The 24,453-nt window shown below is 28.8% G+C and overlaps 2 protein-coding genes across 3 annotated transcripts; both read right to left on the reverse strand.

Moving 5' to 3' along the window:
• Window positions 1-13,717: 13,717 nt before the first annotated feature.
• Window positions 13,718-18,491, reverse strand: LOC132268409 (uncharacterized). The gene is made up of 6 exons (XM_059769263.1): window positions 18,138-18,491; window positions 16,102-16,326; window positions 15,843-16,019; window positions 15,521-15,745; window positions 15,234-15,362; window positions 13,718-14,158 (listed from the first exon to the last, which is right to left on the reverse strand). The coding sequence occupies exons 1-6, from the start codon at window positions 18,240-18,242 to the stop codon at window positions 13,925-13,927; spliced, it is 1,095 nt and encodes a 364-aa protein (XP_059625246.1). The 5' UTR covers window positions 18,243-18,491; the 3' UTR covers window positions 13,718-13,924.
• Window positions 18,492-19,636: 1,145 nt separating this feature from the next.
• On the reverse strand, window positions 19,637-24,297 carry LOC132268421 (uncharacterized). 2 transcript variants are annotated; one of them, XM_059769280.1, is made up of 6 exons: window positions 24,152-24,297; window positions 21,971-22,226; window positions 21,710-21,886; window positions 21,393-21,617; window positions 21,109-21,237; window positions 19,637-20,076 (listed from the first exon to the last, which is right to left on the reverse strand). In XM_059769280.1, the coding sequence occupies exons 2-6, from the start codon at window positions 22,181-22,183 to the stop codon at window positions 19,843-19,845; spliced, it is 978 nt and encodes a 325-aa protein (XP_059625263.1). In that variant the 5' UTR covers window positions 22,184-22,226; window positions 24,152-24,297; the 3' UTR covers window positions 19,637-19,842. The 2 variants fall into 2 exon arrangements, with proteins under 2 accessions (XP_059625263.1, XP_059625255.1); XM_059769272.1 differs by having other exon boundaries at window positions 21,971-22,195; window positions 24,152-24,273.
• Between the last annotated feature and the right edge of the window lie 156 nt (window positions 24,298-24,453).

Raw genomic sequence — 24,453 nt, forward strand, 5'->3', positions numbered from 1 at the left:
TACGGGTTTCATATATTAAAACTGCAACAAGGCGCACGCGATGTTTGTGCATAATACAATAATGTTATCTTCTTTTGATTGCCATTCGCCAATCGTCAATTAAATCCACGTTATGTTTCCGAATTACTCCAAATCATATAAATAAATAAAAAATTGTCTTCACATTCTTCAATTATTACTTTCTTTAAACAGAACATCAATTTTTATTATGATGTAGTTATTTATGATCTTTAATAGCAGCAATGACTAACCATTTAATCAACTTCATCTCACATCATCTTGAGATGGTGTTAATTTTACCGACCCATTTTTCCTTTTATCATTTTTGAATTTGTGAAAAACTTACCTCAACATTCACATTTATGTTCAGCAACATCTGTTTTATAAATTATGATTGGTTTAATAGTTATTTTTATTAAAATTATTTTTAAATTTTTAATGTATAAGTCGATCCAACAACATATGCCAAAAATACACACTATTCCATTTAATCTATTATATTTAATTTTGTGACTCACCGTGTCTTTAATTTTATGATGTTTCATTTTCTTTTATATGAATTGTGGGACTGAAGTTTTTATCATCTTCTCTCTCTAATTTTGGTTATATATATACTAGTATATACTCCTACAAAGTATTTTTAGATTAAAAAAAAAAAAAAACATCAAATATGAAGATGGTAATCAAGATATAATCATTATATTACTTTCTTTGGACGAGTTAGGTCCTCCTCTCAAAATTTTCATTGGAGCTATAATGAGATGCACATCATTGTAAATAGTTTACGAAATCTTTAAAATTTTGTTTTCATCGTGGAGTTCGGTTTCTATGAGACTGTGTGTTGGTCTTAACGTTCACCAAGTGGTGTTTGTCTGTATAATGTCAAAAATTAGTGAATCAGAGCTTTCAAGGGCTTATTCCATTAGCATTGGAGTGCACAGTGGCTTAAATCATAGTATTGTCATTTACCATCTTGTGACACAATTACACGAGGGTTTGTGCTTCTTGGTCTAACACTGAATATTTGGTTCTGCCAAGGGCAGATCTATGTGCATGTTTAGCCACCCCCAATATTTTATTTTTTTTTATTTTTTTAACTATAGGTAATTTTAGTCCAATCCAAAAAAAAAAATTTATTACTAATATTAGTCCACTTAAAAAAATATTAGCACACCCCATTAACAATTCATGAACCGGCCCTTGGTTCTGCCATTTTTCATTGAATAAAATCTTCTGAATGCTTACCTTTCAGAAGAAATAAAAAAAATAATATGTCTATACTTAAATCATTTTAGATCGTACAAAAAAATAGGAATGTTTTTCCCTTTTCAAAAAAAGATTGTCACCTACTCTCTAAATTCAAATGATAAAAATATCTATAAATTCACTTTGAAGTTAACCCTTGAACTCTAAACCAAAAAGTTCAAGGTTCATAGAATATGAAAATCACACCGATCACAACAAAAGAATCTTGCTAGCATAGCATTATTGAAAAATATCTACCCTTTTTGACACTACCACTTTAATTATGCTTAACAATAATCTTTTATTTAATATAAATAGAATCTTTCAATTTTTTTCTTTTACACAATATACAGAAAGTAATATTCTGTCAAAAAAAAAAAAAAAATTAATTAATTATACTAAGTAATTATACATCAATAGACTATAACGCAATTTCCACATTAGTTTTCAGATCAAGAAACTTCCATCTCATTGAATTATTTTCATTTAAGTTTAAATTTGTCCCTATTAATACTGAACCTTTCATTTGATCAAAAAGCTGTACACACAGTATATTAATGAAAAACAAAAAAACAAAAAACAAAAAGTGATGTATAAAAAATGAGAAGTGACAGATCTTTCGACTTCAATTGCCGACTACTCCTCTAAATATAACATGGTTAGGAATGAGTGGAAGAGAAAGAGATGTTTACGGGAATTTTTATATTCGTAGGAAGAGTCGACAATTAACGTCGGAAGACCTATCATTTTTCATAAAAAAATTAATATGATCTATAATGTATATATAAATGTTATATACATAATATGTATGTTATGGAGCATCCATATATAGTTTTGGAGGATCCATATGAAATCAGGTTGTAGAGGAAAGGCGAGGAGTGAGAAAATTTTATACAAGGACAATGCTTACTAGTGAGGATTTATAACATACTTACCGCTGATATGGACCAATAATAAATTTACATGTGATTTTTAATTACCAAATCAAAGGTGGTGCGTAAAAATTCACTTATCAAATCAGAGATAGTGATTTGATTATCATTTATGATTTGGTAATTAAAATATAATTTGTCCATCTATTATTAGTCCAAATCAACGATGAGTATATTGTAGGTCATCAGTAGTGATTTGATTACCATTTATGATTTGTCAATTAAAATAGAACGTATTATTAGTTCACATTAACGATGAATATGTTGTAAATCTTCACTAGTGAAGACCTAAATATTGTTCTTTATATAATATTGTTTTCCTTAATCACTTGTCAATATAATTTACGCATCGTGAAGACCTAAATATTGTCCTTTATATAATATTGTTTTCCATGATCACCTGTCAATATGATTTACGCATCTTGATCTGTCTTATATAGATGGTCCATGTATATCAAAGCATCACTAGTTTGTATAAACAAGATCGATGAGACATATAGACATAATCACATTAGATGGACCCTACAAATTAATTAAGATGTTAATTCACTTCCATAACACAGCCCGGGCCCTCTAATTAATTCCTTAATGGCCTTCATATATATATATTCGATTATTTTTTTCTTCCTTTTTTGATGTAGTAATGACCAAATTAATGTAAATTACAAATGTTTGTCCATATCTTTCAATGAGGGCAAATATTATATATATATATATATATATATATATATATATATATATATTAATTATGTACTGTTGCAGTAGCACCACATGAATCAAACAAATTATTCAAAAGCATTCAATTTGTTTATTGAACCAGTTCGTGTTGGAGAGAAAACTGATAAAAATAAATTTCTATATCATATTTTCAACGTAGAAATTTCTAAAAAAAAAAAAAAAACCAGAAAAGAAAAGGTGAAATCATAAAATGGAAAAAGCTAAGAATTAAAAGCTGCTTTGGATCTCCACAACTATTGATATTTTTATATATTTTTGCTTTGTTTCTTTTTCAGTTTTTAGCATAGACCTTAAGCAATTAGAATCCTATATAAAACTTTTTTGATGAAAATTTTAATGTTTTTCTTGGCAAAAAAATAATGATCGATCGTATGGAATCGGATGGATGAATGTAATATTTTTTTAAAGAAAAACTGATAAGAACGAGACAAACAAAAGGCATATGCAAATTTATATAAATATATATCTATATTATTATTAAATGTGCAAAGTGTTTCAGTATTTCAGTATTTATTTATTTATATAAAAAAAATATTTATTAATTGATATAAAAATATTTTTTGTAAAAATAGTTTCTATAAAACTTTAGAATTACCTAATAAAATCAATCACATTCTATATAAAAACTCTTATTTTTAGTTATTTTTTTATGGATAATTATAGTTTCTACAAAACTCTAAAAATTACCTAATAAAATCAATCACATTCTATATAAAATTCTTATTTTTAGTTATTTTTTATAAATAATTATTACAAAATAAACGACCCAATTTTGATTATGTCATTTTCAGAAAAGGACACATGTCACCATCCTATTCATCCAAGAAGCTTATAAATAGAGTCATGAAGAAAGAAGGAAGGGGTACAGAAATTGAAAATTCTGGAAATCCAGAATTCCAAAGTAAAATACAAAAGCTCTCCCAAAGAGTTTCAATATTTATTTATTTATATTAAAAATATTTATTAATTGAGTTAATTTCAGAGTAAAATACAAAAGTTCTGTCAAGAGTTTTCAGTATTTATTTATTTATATAAAAAAGTATTTATTAATTGATATAAAAAGAATTTTTATCTATATTATTATTAGATGTGTAAAGAGTTTCATTATTTATTTATATAAAAAAATATTTATTAAATGATATGAAAAGAGTTTTTACTAAAACAAAAAAAAAAAAATCTATAAAACAATAAAATCTACATACTAAAATTTAAATTAACCTATTTATCTATTTATTGTTATCCATTTTTAATAAAAGAAAATCTAATTAGACAAGATTTATTAGTATAAAAAATATTTATTAATTGATCTATCAAATAAAATAATTTTTATAAAACTCTACCACAAATTAGCTTTCATTATGAGTATCTTAATAAAATTAAAACTAATTAGACAAGTATATATCTAAAGAAAATAAAATAATTTCAATAAAACTCTATTACAAATTACCTATTCTATTATCAATAAAACTCTATCAACAAAAATATATTTAAAGAGTTTGTACAATAACACAAATTACCAATTTATCAATTTATCATGAATTTTTTAATAAAATGAAACATAATTAGACAAGTATTATTAATATAAAAAATTATTTATTAACTGATACAAAAGGAGGTTTTTAAAACACAAATTACCTATTTATTTATTTATTTTGAGTTTTTTTTTACTAAAAGTAAATCTAATTAGACAAAAATTATTAAAATAAAAAATATTTATTAATTGATATAAAAAGAGTTTTTAAAAGAGTTTATATTAAACTCTAACACAAATTACCTATTTATTTATTTATTACAAGTTTTTTAATAAAAGAAAATCTAATTTACCTAATAAAACCAATCACATTCTATATAAAACTCTTATTTACGTCAATATTTTCAGAATTCCAGAGTAAAATACAGAATTCGAGAGTAAAATACAGAAGTTCTGTCAAAAAGTTTCAGTATTTATTTATTTATATAAAAAAATATTTATTAATTGATATAAAAAGAGTTAAATTTCAAAGTAAAATACAGAAGCTTTGTCAAAGAGTTTGATTATTTCAATATTTATTTATTTATATAAAAAAAATATTTATTAATTGATATAAAAATAGTTTTTATCTATACTATTATTAGATATGTAAAGTGTTTCAGTATTTATTTATTTATGTAAAAAAAATTTATTAAATAATATGATAAAACACTAAAATCTACATAATAAAATTTAAATTAACATATTTATCTATTTAATATTATCAATTTTTTAATACAATAAATCTGATTAGATAAGAATTATTAACATAAAAAATATTTATTAACTGATATATAAAAGAAAATAACTTTTATATAACTCTATTATGAGTTTCTTAGTAAAATTAAATGTAATTAGACAAGTATATATATTTAAAGAAAATAAATTAATTTCAATAAACTCTATGACAAATTACCTATTTTATTTTTCATAAAACACTATCAACAAAGTTTCTATAAAACTTTAACACAAATTACATGTTTATCTATTTATTATGAGTTTTTTAATAAAAAGAAACCTAATTAAACAAGTATTATTAATATAAAAAATTATTTATTAACAGATACAAAAAGAGGTTTTAAAAGAGTATTTAAAAAACTCTAACACAAATTACCTACTTATCTATTTATTATTAGTTTTTTAATGAAACTAAATGTAATTAGATAATAATTATTAAAATAAAAAATATTTATTAATTGGTATAAAAAGAGTTTTTAAAAGAGTTTATATTAAACTTTAACACAAATTACCTATTTATTTATTATAAGTTTTTTAATAAAAGAAAATCTAAGTCGACAAGAATTATTAATATAAAAAATATTTTTAATTCATATAAAAAATAAAATAATTTTTCTAAAATTCTACCACAAATTCCCTTTTATTATGAGTTTTTTTTTAAATAAAAGCTAATGTAATTAGATAGGAATTATTAAAATATAAAAATATTTATTAATACATGTAAAGAGAGTTTAAAAATATTTTCTATAATACTCTAACACGTATTACAAATTAAAATTTTTTAATAAAAGAAAATCTAATTTTCAGAGTAAAATACAGAAGTTCTATCAAAAGTTTCAGTATTTATTTAATTATATAAAAAAAATATTTATTAATTAATATAAAAAAAGATTTTATCTATACTACTATTAAAAGTGCAAAGAGTTTAAGTATTTAAGTATCTATTTATAAAAAAATATATTTATTAATTGATATGAAAAGTATTTTTTTAAAAAAAACAAAAAAAAAAAAAAAAAAAAATCTATCAAACTCCAAAATCTATCAAATAAAATTTAAATTAACTTATTTATCTATTTATTATTATGAATTTTTAATAAAAGAAAATTAAATTACACAAGAATTATTTATATAAAAAATACTTATAAATTGATATATAAAATAAAATAATTTTTCTAAAACTCTACCATAAATTAACTTTTATTATGAGTTTCTTAATAAAATTAAATTAAATTAGACAAGGATATATAGAAAGAAAATAAAATATTAAATGTGCAAAGAGTTTCAGTATTTCGGTATTTATTTATTTATATAAAAAATATTTATTAATTGATATGAAAAGAGTTTTTATAAAAAAAATAAATAAATAAAAGAAAAAAAAAATAGTCTATAAAACTCTAAAATCTACCTAATAAAATTCAAATTAACCTATTTATCTATTTATTATTATAAATTTTTTAATAAAAGTAAATCTAAAGTTTCAGTAACTATTTATTTATTTAAAAAATATTTATTAATTGATATGAAAAGAGATTTTTATATAAAAAAAATAAATACAAGAAAAAAAAACTCTATAAAACTCTAAAATCTATCTAATAAAATTCAAATTAACCTATTTATCTATTTATTATTATGAATTTTTTAATAAAAGTAAATCTAAAGTTTCAGTATTTATTTAAAAAATATTTATTAAATGTGGAAAGAGTTTCAGTATTTATTTATTTATATAAAAAAATATTTGTTTTTTGATATGAAAAGAGTTTTTATAGAAAAAAAACTTCTATAAAACTCTCAAATCTACCTAATAAAATTCAAATTAACCTATTTATTATTATGAATTTTTTAATAAAAGAAAACCTAATTTTCCGAGTAAAAAATACAGAAGTTGTGCCAAGGTGTTTAGGTATTTATTTATTTATATAACAAAATATTTATTAATTGATATAAAAAAAAGTTTTTATCTATAGTATTATTATTAACTATCTATTTATATATAAAAAAAATATTTATTAATTGATATGCAAAGAGTTTTTATTAAAAAAAAAATAATGTCAATCAAACTCTAAAATCTATCTAATAAAATTTACGTTAATCTATTTATGTATTTATTATTATGAAGATTTTAATAAAAGAAAATCTAATTAGCCTAGAATTATTAATATAAAAAATATTTATTAATTGATATATAAAATAAAATAATTTTTCTAAAACTCTACCACAAATTAACTTTTATTATGAGTTTCATAATAAAATTAAATCTAATTAAACAAGGATATATTTAAGGAAAATAAATTAATTTTTAGAAATCTCTATCACAAATCACAAATTTTATTTTCAATAAAACTCTATCACAGTAGATAAAGATATAATATTTAAAAAGTTTCTATAAAATTTTAACTCAAATTTTCTATTTATATATTTATTAAGTGTTTTTTAATAAAAGGAGATCTAATTTGACAAATATTATTAATATAAATAATTATTTATTAATTGATCTAAAAAGAGTTTTTAAAAGAGTTTCTATAAAACTATATCACAAATTACCTATTTATCTATTTATTATGAGTTTTTTTAATAAAAGAAAATCTAATTAGAGAAGCATTATTAAGATAAAAAAATATTTATTAATTAATATAAAAAGAGGTTTGAAAAGAGTTTCTATAAAACTCTAATACAAATTACCTATTTATCTATTTATTATGAGTTTTTTAATAAAAGGAAATCTAATTAGACAAGAATTATTAATATAAAAAAATATTTATTAATTGATATAAAAAGTGTTTTTTAAAGAATTTCTATTAAACTATAACACAAATTACCTATTTATTTATTTATTATAAATAGATTTCCACAAAATATAATAATTTTTATAAAACTCTACCACAAATTATCTATTATATTTTCTTTAAAATTCTATCACATATAAGTTGTCTTTATCTATTTATTGTGAGTTTTTTTATGAAGGAAATTTAATTAGACAACGATATATTTAAAGAAAATAAAATATTTTTTTAAAAGAGTTTATATAAAAGTCTAATAAAAATTAACTATTTATGTATTTATTATGAATTTTTTAATAAAATATAATATAACTAGACAAGAATTATTAATATAAAAAATATTTAATAATTGGTATAAAAAATAATATAATTTTTCTAAAATTCTGCCACAAATTATCTTTTATTATGAGTTTTTTAATAAATAAAAAAATCTAATTAGACAAGGATATATATATATTTAAAGAAAATAAATAATTTATATAAAATTGTACCATAAATTACCTATTTTATTTGCAATGAAACTTTATCACATTAGATAATGATATATTTAAATTGTTTTTATAAAACTCTAACACAAATAACCAAAATTTTACCACAAATTAAGTATTTTATTTTCTTTAAAACTCTATCACATATAACCTGTATTTATCTATTTATTATGAGTTTTCTAATAAAATAAAATCTAATTAAATAAAGATATATTTAAAGAAAATAAAAAAATTTCTATAACCCTATCACATTAGGCAAGGATATATTTAAAGAAAATATATAATAATATAATAATACATATAAATAAAATATAAATGTTAAAGAATTTGAACATTTTAGTATAAAAAATATTTATTAATTAATACAAAAAGAGAACTCTATCACATAGAAGTATATAAACCTTGTATTTATCTATTTTTTATGAGTTTTTTAATAAAAGAAAATCTAATTTTACAAAGATATATCTAAATAAAATAAAATAATTTCTATAAAATTTTATCACAAATTACATATTTAAAGAAAATAAAATATAACCTAAGGTCTTCCAAAAACCACAAACTCCATATAATAAATTTTTTTATCAATTTCAATCTAATATATAATTAGTATAATTGAATTTCTATTTTAAAATTTAATTAAAAATTAATATGATTGAATTTCTATTGTAAATTAAAAACTATGCTAAATTTCAAATTATCAAATAAAATTCAAATTACAAATTACCAAATAAAATTCAAATTACCTAAAAAATTTGTTACTTTGCAAAACTCAAATATTTCACTATTAAAATCAAAAATTATTATTTAATAAAAAATAAAATATACATATTTTAGTATTAATATAAAAATATAAAAGAATTTATTAAATTACTAAACTTAAACTCTATCACCAATTTCGAAATATTTCAGTATTTATTTATTAATATAAAATATTTTTTTACTAATCAATATGAAGACAAAAATTTAATAAGTTACAAAATATTCACTACGTGTATCGCACGTGCCTTTTCTTAGTATATATAAAAGCACATATACATGAATGAATCAAACACGACCAAAAGCATTAATAAAAAGAAGACTCTTTTTTTTTATCTTTTTTCTTTTTGTTGGACCAAAAAAAAAACCTTAAATTGTACTGACACCCCTGATTTTGGACAACAACACCCTTTGAGGTAACAAAATATTTCATTGACACTCTCCTTCACACGGTAAAATGATCATTTAACCATTCGACTTGTTAAGAACTATTATTACCAATATAACCGTTTCTAACTAATTTTAAAGGAACAAAATAACTTTTCCATCTCAAGCTAATGCCTGATGTTGCCACCACAACCGGTCACAGCCAACAACACCTCTCTCTCACTCAAATTCACCACCAATAGCTTGCAATTCAACGTGTTCACAATCAACATAACCTCAACCCTTAATCATTTTTTGACTCATTCCGCTTGCGCTACTCGCCGGATCTCCTAACTAAGACTTTCGTCTCCGCGCCGATGACCTCATGATCTGTCAGCTCGTCGACGACGACCACCTATTGAACGTTGCCCATCACTTCTCTCTCTCTTCTATTCTCTTCTCTCTTTCTTCCTTATCCTATGCATGCACCCTCACCAATGCTACGCACCCGGGGCTAATTTTAACCATGATCAACAATTGATACGCCATCCAACCTAACACCGGCCACCCCATCCTCAAGCGCGGTGACTTTCCCTCCACAAACTGACCCACATGCCATCCCAACCCTGACCCAGCATTGGTCCGGCCGCATCTGTGCCCACACTGGCTGCACCTACTCCAACAAGCCGCTTCTCTTGCAACATCGGCGACTGCAACGGCGGCCTCTAATGCAACGGCCTCGATGGCACCGCCACCCCCAATCCTCGCCCAATCAACTACCACCACGCGCGTCTACCATCGCTTTCAAATATGACATTTGAAATTTCCGAGGTGTCATTGTTCAAAAAAATCATTAAACAACGTTTTAGTGACATTGACCAAAATTTCAGGGATGTGAATGCAATTTACCTTATTATTATTACTCAACCGCCACTTGACCAAACTCGATCAAATGAAGATTCAACTATTTGAGCTAAATAACAAAGCAAAACCATGTGACTGATCCATTAATCAAGCCATGAGAAAAGTTGCATGTGGTCCTTCCCTTTCCATTAGGCTTTGTCTGTATGTCATATTGTTTGTCAACCATGGCCATGAAAGACAGAAGAACCACCCAAAGCTAAAGACAAAAAGGTGACCTCTCAACTGATTCCACCAACCTGGCCAATATATATACACACACACACTCTCTCTCTTTATGTAAATAAATAATGAATTAGTATTAATTGAAGAGTTTGCTACCCTGTCCTGTGGCTGTGGTGGTCACCAAGCACAAGAATACAGCCTCACATATAAGGATTAATTTGAATCCTCTAACTTCGATGAATTTCTTTCAAAATTAAGTAGAAAAGATATCATAAGAGTGAAAGCTCTCATAAGTGTTCTTATGATATATAACATTTGAAAGAGTACTTCTAACTTCTATATATTGTAGCTAGCACGCATGCATATGGAATTAATATATTAATTTCTCATGAAATAAAAGAGAGAGAAAAAAAAGAATAACTGCCTATATATATATATATATATAATGTGAATGTACATATATACAACATGCATGAAACCCTAGCTAGCTGGTAACGAAGAGTATGTCTTAGCTCCAGGTTGTTGTGCGTTAAATGTGAATGTATTGTAGGCTAACAATTTGTAGCCCTAACATTGAAAACAACTGCACTAAAAGAGTAGCATCTTTGAGGATCTTGAATTGTGTCTGGGCAAACGACACTACCCATGTGCAGAAGCAAGCATTACCCATTTATATCCAAATCAACCAATCCACCAGGCCTATATATATATATATTATTAAGGTTCACCTTTTGTATCTATCTATCCTTGCTCTGAGAAATGGTCCAAATTTTTGGTAACCCTTAATTGCTCAAGGTACACCATTATCGTTCAACTCCAAAATTAGATCCATCAATTCACAATTTTACCAATTACCAATTATTTTTTAACCTATGAATATATTTCTAATAATATGACGGATCGAAGCATTTACCTTAAGTTAAGACTAGTAATTAGTATATTACAATGCCGAAGCCTTCAGAAAATCCCAGTGGTCCAATAATGTGTGTGTGTGTGAGAGAGAGAGAGAGGGGTCAACGTCAATAGCTGTAACAAAAGGGCAAAACCAACCCTTGAAAATTTTATATATGACACGGTTGAAGAAGAGGGTGATATATATAGAGATGCGTTTATATATAGTATACATATATAGATTAGGAGGAGGAATTAAGAGGAGGAGAATTACGAGGGTTCCAACCAAAACATGCAAACTCATGTTGCTACGGCAGCCTCCTCACCTTAAAGTGCTTCCCCAAACCCTAGCTTATTCAGTATTTCTCCTTTTTTGGCTCATCAAACTTTGTTACTTCTCTGTCTGATGTACTTGCTTTACATGTGTATGTTGGTTTAAGAGATTGAAGCTGCCAGCATGATCTGGTAAGAACAAGCCAATCTCTTTCTTTTTGTTCTTGTAATACCACTTCGATCAGTATATATAGATGGACCACTAGAATAATTAACTTTTTATATAATTTTTTCTTAAAAAAAAACTTAAAAAATTTTGGGAATTTAATTGGATCTTAATTATAATATTGAATGATGATATTTGGAATGATATATGGGAATGCTATCTAGCTAGGTTTATTGTCAAGGTTCTTTTGAGTTATTTACCCAAAAAAAAAAAAAAAGAAAAAAAAAAGAAGGTTCTTATGAGTTTTGCCAAAGGCTAGGAGAATTGGAGGGCCAAGTACAAATCTGTTTGAAGTGATAATATAGCTAGCTAGGTGTGTGTGTGTGTGTGTGAGAGAGAGAGAGAGAGAGAGAGAGAATGGTTCCATCAGGTCATCCTGCAGCTTCAATCACTCACTCACCAACAATAAGAAGATCTAATTCCTTCATCGTAAAGGCCCTTTTACGGATCCAATCAATCCAGGTAATTCCTCAGACATCATAGTATCATACAATCATCATTTTTTCTTCTTCTTTTTATTACTTCAATTTTGAAAGAAAAAATTGATTTCATTGGTTTATTAGTTCAATAATATTCTTTGCTAATTAAAATTTTCTCATTTTCTTGTTTGCAATAATGTAGAAATTTAGCATACATATATTTCCACATCTGCTTGCTATGTCAGGGTAATTTTTTTAACTAACTAACCAGGCATATATAACTACATATACCTCTTAATTAATGACAAAATGTCAAGGAAAACAATATATATGTTTATACATATGTATAGAAATATAATATAAGTATATGCAGTCTGTCGTATGTCTCGACTATTTATGCTTATGATAGCTAGTGTCAAAACAATTTTACATTATATATATATGAGAAAGGCATGTGCTATTTATCGTTCTCTATTGTTAGTTATCATCTTTCTAATATCGGGCTTGTACTTTTATGCTTTGAAGTACACCATTTACAAAAAAAAAAAAACACTTTAGAGGGGTTTCTTTTCGAACCCTCCCTCTTCTTTTCACTCTAAAACGAGAAGAGGTACTACTAGGCCACAGGCTTTGATACTGTCGAAAAGTTTATATTTCTGCAATTATGGACTTATATTGAACAAATTGAAAGCCATATATATATATATAAGGTGCATTCCGACAGTAATGGATCAACATACTAATAATGTGCCTGATTACCATGGTGTGTGTGATACCTGGGAAGCATTACTTGATCTTGTGCTATGTTGAGCTATCATTGTGGATATGTCGTCGATCATATACCATGTAATTGACAACAGTAGATTGAGTGGTAGGGAAAACAATTTCTCAAAGCACGCTCCAAGATTCCATAATTTTATGTCAAATTACATATACAGTGCTATAGCAAACAGATCGAAGCTTAATTTGAGAGAATTAATGCATGCTAGAGGCTTGTATATATAATATATATGATGAAATTTTTATGTCTTGTTTGAATAAAATCATATATATTATATATACAAGCCTCTGTTTGAGCATACTACAAAATGCAGCGGAGAGTGAGTGATTCTCAAGCCTCAGCTCTCATCTATGCTTGAAGAAAAAATGAGTTCCATAAAACCTTTTTGGTAAGGAAGTATTTGTACAGATGAATATGAATACTTTCTTACACCAAGTATGTGAATTGAATAAGCTATAAGGGCTCTCTGTAGATGCATAGTAAAAAAACAGTAGTGGAATTTGTAGTTCATATATTTCTCATACAATTTCAGTAAATAACATAACAATATCCCATTGGGAAAAAGAAAACATCACACTAGTTATTATACATGCTTCTCATATATCACAAACTCAAAACAAACACAGCATTACATGCTTTTTTTATCTTACATCCAAATATATGTTTGTGTGTGTGTTTGTGGTGTGAATGCATGGATTCTAAGAAGAAAACCTCTCTCGGTCATGAGGAGAAGAATAATTGATATCAGGGCCAGAGGGGATAATCCCAAAAGGATTGATGGAAGGCTGGCTTCCATAATAGCATTTCTTTATGTGTTCCATGTTGACTGTGCTGCTCATCCCAGGGATTTGGAATATGTCTTTCGTGTAATTGAACAGGTTTGGGTACTCGCGTAGCAGCTTTTTGTTGCACTTGAAGTGAACTGCATAGACCTGCAATATAGCAAATTTAATATACCAAGAGAAGTAACAATTTAATTGGGAAACTAGTGTTTTAATTAATAGTGTGCCATCAAAAACTTACTCAACGAAGATATATATTTGGTTTGGTTACATTAATCCTGTTGTTATTTCGCTCTATCTTTACGCCACATATTAAGCATTTTAATAAAGGGAATTTACGAATCTGGCCTCAGTGCAGATTTTCAACCCTTCACCGTCTCAATTGGATATAATAACAATGTTCCTGTGTCAAGTAATTTGCTGTACGCGCCATTGCTCAGGCAAATTTTAGTTCCTGTTTGCTTCGTTATTGCCTTGTGTCATCTTTGACATGGGAAAACAAACACCATTGCACAAACTATTTTTAACACATGAGGGCTGCTAGGTCATTTCGCTACATAAATAGTAAAACACAATTCCTTGATATTTTCAGTTCATGAACATAGCTAAGCCATTTTTTCACCTAAAAAGGTTTAGCGACCTTCGTGAACTGAAAATATCAAGGAATTGTTTAAGCCACTAACTTCATGTCAAGTCCCTGCTCTAAGGAGTCTAGTATAGGCGAAGTAGAACTATTCTTAATGAAGATTGCCAAGCAATTTAGCGATATCATTACCAAAAGAATAGAAAAATTAAAAAGACAATAGCTGAACAGCATTGCAGAGTCGCAGCTTCATAAGTACACAAGAAGCTTTGTGATGAGGCAGCTCAGTTCTGATTCCTCACAGTCCTTAATTAAAATTGCCAAAATGATAACGTTAAATAAATGAAACTTTATATTCCAAAGCATATTCTCTTCTCCTTCATCATCTTGGCAATGAAATGGAGCATTTGAAAGATACACTAAAGTTCAGGGGAAAAAGGGGGAATTGTTCACACATGGCTATAAGTGATTGTATCAAGAAAGCAAATGTCTCTAGTACCATAAGATCATATGGCAAAGAAAGTGCAAATTCTTAATATTCATCAACCAAAGACGGAAGTTATATCGACGGTGTAAATGATAGTAAAGTGGCTTAATAATCTACAAGGCATCAGTTTTCACTTGGGAGACACAAATTCATACCTCATCAAACCGTATAAGGGTCACAAACAACCGAATATCTGCTTCAGTCAGCGTGTTTCCACACATGTATCGCTGCTTGCTGAGTATCTCCTCACATTTGTCCAAAGCATGATATAGTTTTTTCACAGCCTAAAAAATATATATTTAATAAATAAACAAATAAAAAATCCATCAATGTTTTTTGAGCACATGGTCATGGATAGAGAATTCAACAAGGATTGAAGTTGACTATCCCACCCCCACCAAGGAAACACAACGTGATAGAAAAAGGAAAAAGAATTGTTTACCTCATCATAAGGTCCTTGCTTCCTGGCAAACCCACATTTATAAACACCATTATTTATGTCGTCATATACCAAATCGTTAATTTCATTGATTTTGGCTTGCAAGTGAAGAGGATATAGGTCTAAACCCGCATTCTCTGCTATATCATTGAATTCAGTATTAAGCATGCGAATTATCTCCGCACTCTCGTTATTCACAATCGTTTTGTGTTTCTTATCCCAAAGAACCTTCAAAAAGCATAAACCCATCATATAATCTGAGAAATTTGAGCATTGATATATACATACATTGAAAAGGGAGGTCACTTATATAAATAATACATACAGGAACCGTATATTTTCCCGTGTAGTTTATATTTGCTAACTCATATAGTTCTCTAATACTTCTTGCTCCATTCAAAGGGTCGGTTTCAGCTCCTGCTTCCTCTGTATCCAGGAGAGGAAAGACCCATCCCATGTGCTCGTCACTTTCCTTCGTTTTCCCCCATATGGGTTTGACTGACTGATTGTGAAGGAAAACAAAAAGAATATTTAAAAATTCATATCCAGCATAAGAATTTATTATATAACTTCGTATAACTTACTGTGAAACTGACAGCTTTGTCAAGCCCTTTGATCTTCAAGTATGCAAGACACCTGGATGCAAAGGGGCAAGCATATGATATATACAGATGATATCTTCCAGCTTCTGCTGGGAACGGAGAACTTGAATCTTGTGAAATAAAGTTACGGAATGTTGAAGCAGTTCTCATAAAAGCGCCAGTTTCTGACATCTCGTCTAGTGCACAACGGGCCAATTGAAGAGAATGCTGATAAAATAAGTTGCCTGCAAAAATTAGTACTGCTTCCCTCCAGCCACAATTCAAGAATAAATTAAGCATTGAATCATTCATTAGTAACATGAATTAGTGTTCCAACATTCATTGATTATGTGATCAAGATTCTCAAATTGTACATAGACAACATATACATATATATATATATATTAACATGGGTATATGGAAGATTTTAGAGGCAAAAGGCATAAAAATTACTAATAAAAGTGAAACAGTATATACGGAATGTAAATTTTGATAAAGTAGCAGAAGAAGACCATAAATACTATAAATAGGGAGATAGATGGTAATGGAGAAAGCAGGATTGGAGCAGGGTGGACAAAATGGGGCAAGCTAGTTGTATTAATCTATGTGACAAACAAGTATCAAATAGTTTATAAGAAAAATTCTATAGAACGGTTATTAAAAAAAGAAAAAAAAAAAAAAAAAAAAAAGAAACGCATTCATATAGTGGAAGTGAGATGTTACTATGGATGATAAAAGTAAATGAAAGAGTGATGTGAAAACTAGGAATAACACCTATTAATGATAAAATTAGATAAACTAGACTTGGGTGATATGGTCATATAAAAAAGACTCCAAGATGCATCCGTTAGAAGAGGAAGGATTGTTTACCTAGAAGGTAATCAACAAAGAGGCCAACCAAGACTTTACATAGAATGAAGTAATTAAAAATGATCTTAGAAAAATTAAATATTAGCCGCATTCATATGGTACAAAGGAAAGAATGATAATTTATTTGATAATTTCTGTCAATATCATATTCTTTTTTGATCTTTAAGAAAGGTATACTATAAGTCGTTAGTTTCTTTCAAATTTATTTAAAACCAGATGCATATAGCACGAGGAAAATTATTCTCATACCAGACTACACACACCTCATATTAATAATTCTCATTTTGCCTTCAAAGATGCAACATGACAAGGTTTAATTAATTATTTTGTTTCATTTGTGTATCAATTTGTAATTTTCCAGTAACCTAATTTAGTGGGAGCAGCAATGGGTGACTAATTTTTTCATTTTCCTACTTAATTTTAGCGAAAGATACGGCCTACGTTGCTCTTATAAGCTTGATTATGGGAAGCGCAAAAAAACAAAGGTGAACAGATTGTGAAAATGAAACCAGAATCGCCCAAGCAAAAGATGAGCTTTACTAAATTACCATCAACTTAGATTACAAATCCATTGATTAGGGAAAAAAAAAATTCAAATATACTTGACCACTCCAGAAATTAGCCTTCAGAATTGTATAAAGTTAGACCCAATAATCTCGAAACTCTAGAAGTTTATTTAGAAAAAAATCTCATTTTCGTGGCTAAAATTTCTGCAAACTCAATATTTTTCTAAAACATTGTTTTCCTTAAAGAACACAGAAAATTTTAATATATATAGATACGCATATATAAAGAAAAGAGTGGTTTTTCCCAGCAATAACAGTTGGACTTCGCAGATCATCTAAAATAAATCAAAGGTCACCTATTTCATTTTATTTTATTTTTCTACAATGACATATATCAAATCCAAAGTAGCAAAGAATTCAACAAAATCAGCCATCTATAAACATATGATGGAACACAGCTAAGCATTTCAGAGAACAGCAACCCAAATACAAATAAATTGATTTAGAAAAAACAAACCAACAACATACGAATAGAATCTAAGACTCCAACCCAAAACCAGATTTTTTTTGTTTTTAATCCATGCAAGACACTCGATTTTCAGAAGTCACGTGTGTGTGTGTGAGAGAGAGAGAGAGAGAGAGAAACAAAGAAACAGGGCTTACCTTGAAAGAGAGTTGCAAGAAAGAAGAAGGGGTATTCGGCGTTGGGCCAAATGATATGTTGGGTTTGGATTTGGATATAAAACAGTTCTTCAACGGTCTCTTCATTTTATTGGCGAAAAGTATTCTGGGATAGTATACCCATATTAAAACCAACACAAATGAAATGACGTGTCAAATGATTTTTTACTTACCAAAAAAAAAAAAAAAAAGCAAACAAACAAACAAACAGTGTCAAAGGATTCTAGTTAAATATTGAATTTGGTGTGCCAGTGAGCAGCTATGCACATCATGCATGACCGCATATGAAATAAAAGTCAAGTTGGATGAATTTTTTAACCATATATGACTACATATACCTCTTAATTAATGCCAAAATGTCAAGGAAAACAATATATATATGTTTCTACATATGTATAGATATATATAGTTAATTCTCTCTCTCTTAATCAAAAATAAGTAAATAAAGTGTCTGTTGTATGACTTGACTATGCTTTTGATAATTAGTGTCAAAACAAATTTTTAAGATTCATGTGAGAAAGACATGCGTTATTTATCGTGTTGTTAGTCATTATCTTTTTAATATTTAGCTTGTACTTTTATGCTTTGAAGTGCACAAATTTTATTTTTTTTATTTTTTCGGGTACCCTCCCTGTTCTTTTCACTCTGGAGAAGAGATAGTCTAGGCCACGGGCTTTGGTACTGTATTTTCACCTTCGTCATCATATATAGCCATATAGGTCCATTTTGGTTCCATCATGATCTACCATTTGAAATAGTGAGTGATGCTTGAAGAGAGTATATATATCCTGCAATTACGTACTTATACTGAACAAATTGAAAGCCATATAAGGTGCATTAATTCCGACAGCAATGGATCAACATACTAATAATGTGCATGGTGTGTGTGATACGTGGGAAGGCATTACTTGATCTTGTGCTATGTGGACCATGAACATGCCGCAACTCAGCTACAATGAAGCAGCAAATAGCATGATGCTATGGAAGCGTGCACCAAACAGATACAGGAACATGCCGCCGGCTAAGCAGAAGTTAATCAGACTGCAGCAGGATCAAAAAACGTTTGCAATGCTGTAGCAAGAGGAAGGCAGCATATCTTAGACGTCACACAGCCTCAAGATTGAGTGGGAGGAAAACGTACAATTCCTCAAAGCACGCTCCAAGATTCCATAATTTGATGCCAAATTACATACACAATGCTATAGCAAACAGATCGAAGCTTAATTTGAGAGAATTAATGCATGCTAATAAAATCATATATATTATATATACAAGCCTCTGTTTGAGCATACTACAAAATGCAGCGGAGAGTGAGTGATTCTCAAGCCTCAGCTCTCATCTCTGCTTGAAGAAAAAATGAGTTCCATAAAACCTTTTCGGCAAGGAAGTATTTGTACAGATGAATATGAATACTTTCTTACACCAAGTATGTGAATTGAATAATCTATAAGGGCTTTCTGTAGATGCATAGTAAAAAACAGTAGCGGAATTTGTAGTTCATATATTTCTCATACAATTTCAGTAAATAACATAACAATATCCCATTGGGAAAAAGAAAACATCACACTAGTTATTATACATGCTTCTCATATATCACACTCTCAAAACAAACACAACATTACACGCTTCTTATATATCTTACATCCAAATATATGTTTGTGTGTGTTTGTGGTGTGAATGCTGGATTCTAAGAAGAAAACCTCTCTCGGTCATGAGGAGAAGAATAATTGATATCAGGGCCGGAGGGAATAATCCCAAAAGGATTGATGGAAGGATGGCTTCCATAATAGTGCTTCTTTATGTGTTCCATGTTGACTGTGCTGCTCATCCCAGGGATTTGGAATATGTCTTTCGTGTAGTTGAACAGGTTTGGGTACTCGCGTAGCAGCTTTTTGTTGCACTTGAAGTGAACTGCATAGACCTGCAATATAGCAAATTTAATATACTAAGAGAAGTAACAATTTAATTTGGAAACAAGTGTTTTAATTAATAGTGTGCCATCAAAAACTTACTCAACGAAGCTATATATTTGGTTTGGTTACATTAATCCTGTTGTTATTTCGCTTTATCTTAACGCCACATATTAAGCATTTTAATAACAGGAATTTACGAATCTGGCCTCGGTGCAGATTTTCAACCTTTCACCATCTCAATTGGATATAAGAACAATGTTCTTGTGTCAAGTAATTTGCCGTACGCGCCATTGCTCAAGCAAATTTTAGTTCCTGTTTGTTTCGTTATTGCCTTGTGTCATCTTTGACATGGGAAAACAAACACCATCGCACAAACTATTTTTAACACGAGGGCTGCTAAGTCATTTCACTACATAAATAGTCAAACACAATTCCTTGATATTTTCAGCTCATGAACGTAGCTAAGCCATTTTTTCACCTAAAAAGGTTTAGCGACCTTCATGAACTGAAAATATCAAGGAAGTGTTTAAGCCACTAACTTCATGTCAAGTCTTCGCTCAAAGGAGTCTAGTAGAAGTAGAACTATTCTTAATGAAGATTGCCAAGCAATTTGGTGATATCATTACCAAAAGAATAGAAAAATAAAATAGACAATAGCTGTACAGCATTGCAGAGTCGCAGCTTCATAATTACACAAGAAGCTTTGTGATGAGGAAGCTCAGTTCTGATTCCTCAGAGTCCTTAATTAAAATTGCAAAAATGATAACGCTAAAAAATGAAGCTTTATATTCCAAAACATCTTTTCTTCTCCTTCATCATCTTGGCAATAAAATGGAGCGCTTGAAAGAAACACTAAAGTTCAGGGAAAAAAGGGGGAATTGTTCATACATGGCTATAAGTGATTGTATCAAGAAATCAATATGTCTAGTACTATTAGATCATATGGCAAAGAGGGAAGTTATCTCGACGTGTAAATGATACTAAAGTGGCTTAATAATCTACAAGGCATTAGTTTTCACTTGGGAGACACAAATTCATACCTCATCAAACCGTATAAGGGTCACAAACAACCGAATATCTGCTTCAGTCAGCGTGTTTCCGCACATGTATCGCTGCTTGCTGAGTATCTCCTCACATTTGTCCAAAGCATGATATAGTTTTTTCACAGCCTAAAAAAATATATATTTAATAAATAAACAAATCAAAAATCCATCAAATTTTTTGGGCACATGGTCATGGATAGAATTCAACAAGGATTGAAGTCAACTATCCCACCCCACCAAGGAAACACAAAATGATAGAAAAAGGAAAAAGTATTGTTTACCTCATCATAAGGTTCTTGCTTCCTCGCAAACCCACATTTATAAACACCATTATTTATATCGTCATATACCAAATCGTTAATTTCATTGATTTTGGCTTGCAAGTGAAGAGGATATAGGTCTAAACCCGCATTCTCTGCTATATCATTGAATTCAGTATTAAGCATGCGAATTATCTCCGCACTCTCGTTATTCACAATCGTTTTGTGTTTCTTATCCCAAAGAACCTTCAAAAAGCATAAACCCATCATATAATTTGAGAAATTTGAGCATTGATATATACTAGAAAAGGGAGGTCACTTATATAAATAATACATACAGGAACAGTATATTTTCCCATGTAGTTTATACTTGCTAACTCATATAGTTCTCTAATACTTCTTGCTCCATTCAAAGGGTCGGTTTCAGCTCCTGCTTCCTCTAGATCCAGGAGAGGAAAGACCCATCCCATGTGCTCGTCACTTTCCTTCGTTTTCCCCCATATGGGTTTGACTGACTGATTGTGAAGGAACACAAAAAAAAAATATTTAAAAACTCATATCCACCATAAGAATTTATTATATAACTTAGTATAACTTACTGTGAAACTGATAGCTTTGTCAAGCCCTTTGATCTTCAAGAATGCAAGACACCTGGATGCCCAGGGACAAGCATACGATATATACAGATGATATCTTCCAGCTTCTGCTGGGAATGGAGAGCTTGAATCTCGTGAAATAAGGTTACGGAATGTTGAAGCAGTTCTCATAAAAGCGCCAGTTTCTGACATCTCGTCTAGTGCAGAACGGGCCATTTGAAGAGAATGCTGAAGAATAAGTTACCTGCAAAAATTACTACTGCTTCCCTCCAGCCACAATTCAAGAATAAAACAAGCATTGAATCATTCATCAGTAACATGAATCAGTGTTCCAACATTCATTGATTATGTGATCAAGATTCTCAAATTATACATAGACAACATATATATTAACATGGGTATATGGAAGATTTTAGAGGCAAAAGGCATAAAAATTAATAAAACTGAGACGGTATATATACGGAATGTAAATTTTGATAAAGCAGCAGAAGAAGACTATAAATAGGGAGATAGATGGTAATGGAGTAAACATGATTGGAGCAGGGTGGACAAAATGAGGAAAGCTATTAGTATTCTATGTGACGAACAATTACCAAATAGATTATAAGAAAAATTCTATAGGACGGTTATTAGAAGAAGAAAAAAAGAAAAAGAAAGAACGCATTCATGTAGCGGAAGTGAGATGTTACGATGGATGATAAGAATAACTAAAAGAGATAAGATTAGTAATGAAAGAGTGATGTGAAAACTAAGAATAACACGTATTAATGATAAAATTAGATAAACTAGACTTGGGTGATATGGTCATATAAAAAAGACTCCAAGATGTGTCGGTTAGAAGAGGAAGGATTGTTTACCTAGAAGGTAATCGACAAAGAGGCAAACTAGGAATAACACCTATTAATGATAAAATTAGATAAACTAGACTTGGGTGATATTGTCATATAAAAAAGACTCCAAGATGCGTCGGCTAGAAGAGGAAGGATTGTTTACTTAGAACATAATCAACAAAGAGGCCAACCAAAACTTTACATAGAATGAAGTAATTAAAAATGATCTTATAAAAGTTAAATAGTAGCTGCAATCATATGGGACCAAGGAAAGAATGATGATTTATTTGATAAGGTCGTCAATATCATATTCTTTCGTGCTCTCTAAGAAAGGTATAGTATAAGTCGTTAGTTTATTTCAAATTTATTTAAAACCAGATGCATATAGTACGAGGAAAATTATTCTTATACCAACCTACACACACCTCATATTAATAATTCTCATTTTGCCTTCAAAGATGCAATATGACAAGGTTTCATTTATTATTTTGTATCATTTGTGTCTCAATTTGTAATTTTCCAGCAACCTAATTTAGTGGGAGCAACAATGGGTGACTAATTTTTTCATTTTCCTACTTAATTTTAGCAAAAGGTACGGCCTAAGTTGCTCTTATAAGATTTATTATGGGAAGCGCGAAAATAAAGGTGAACAGATTGTGAAAATGAAACCAGAAATCACCCAAGCAAAAGATGAGCTTTACTAAATTACCAACAACTTAGATTACAAATCCATTGATTAGGGAAAAAGAAATTTCAAATATACTTGACCACTCCAGAAATGAGCCTTCAGAATTGTATAAAGTTGGCCCAATAATCTCGAAACTCTAGAAGTTTAATTAGAAAAAAAAAAAATCCATTTTTCGTGGCTAAAATTTCTGCAAACTCAATATTTTTCAAAAACATGGAACCTACAGAAAATTTTAATATATATAGATACGCATATATAAAGAAAAGAGTGGTTTTTCCCAGCAATAACAGTTGGATTTCGCAGATCATCTAAAATAAATCAAAGGTCACCTATTTCATTTTATTTTATTTTTCTACAATGACATATATCAAATCCAAAGTAGCAAAGAATTCAACAAAATCAGCCATCTATAAACATATGATGGAACACAGCTAAGCATTTCAGAGAACAGCAACCCAAATACAAAGAAATTGATTTAGAATAAACAAGCCAACAACATACGAATAGAATCTACGACTCCAACCCAAAACCAGATTTTTATTTTTATCCATGCAAGACACTCGATTTTCAGAAGTCAAATGTGTGTGTGTGTGTGTGTGTGTGTGTGAGAGAGAGAGAGAGAGAGAGAGAGGAAGGGAGAGAATGAAACAAAGAAACAGGGCTTACCTTGAAAGAGAGTTGCAAGAAAGTAGAAGGGGTTATTCGGCGTTGGGGCAAATGATTTGATTTAAAGTTGGAAATAAAACAAAACATGTCTGCAGTGGATATAATATAAGGATCAACCTTGCACTTCACACTCCAACTTCGTTCGTTACACTTTTATTTTTAATTTCTAACCCATACAATGAATTTGGTATGCCAGTGAGCAGCTACGCACATCATGCATGACCACATACGACATATGCATGTGCTTTCACAATGTTTTTTTTTTTTTTTTTTTTTTTTCTTTTGGGTGCCCTTAGAACTCC

Source organism: Cornus florida, unplaced genomic scaffold, assembly GCF_030987335.1.
Source record: "Cornus florida cultivar Cherokee Brave unplaced genomic scaffold, ASM3098733v1 CherokeeBrave_3.0.0_Hap2_Chr01, whole genome shotgun sequence".
In the NCBI taxonomy this organism is placed as follows: domain Eukaryota; kingdom Viridiplantae; phylum Streptophyta; class Magnoliopsida; order Cornales; family Cornaceae; genus Cornus; species Cornus florida.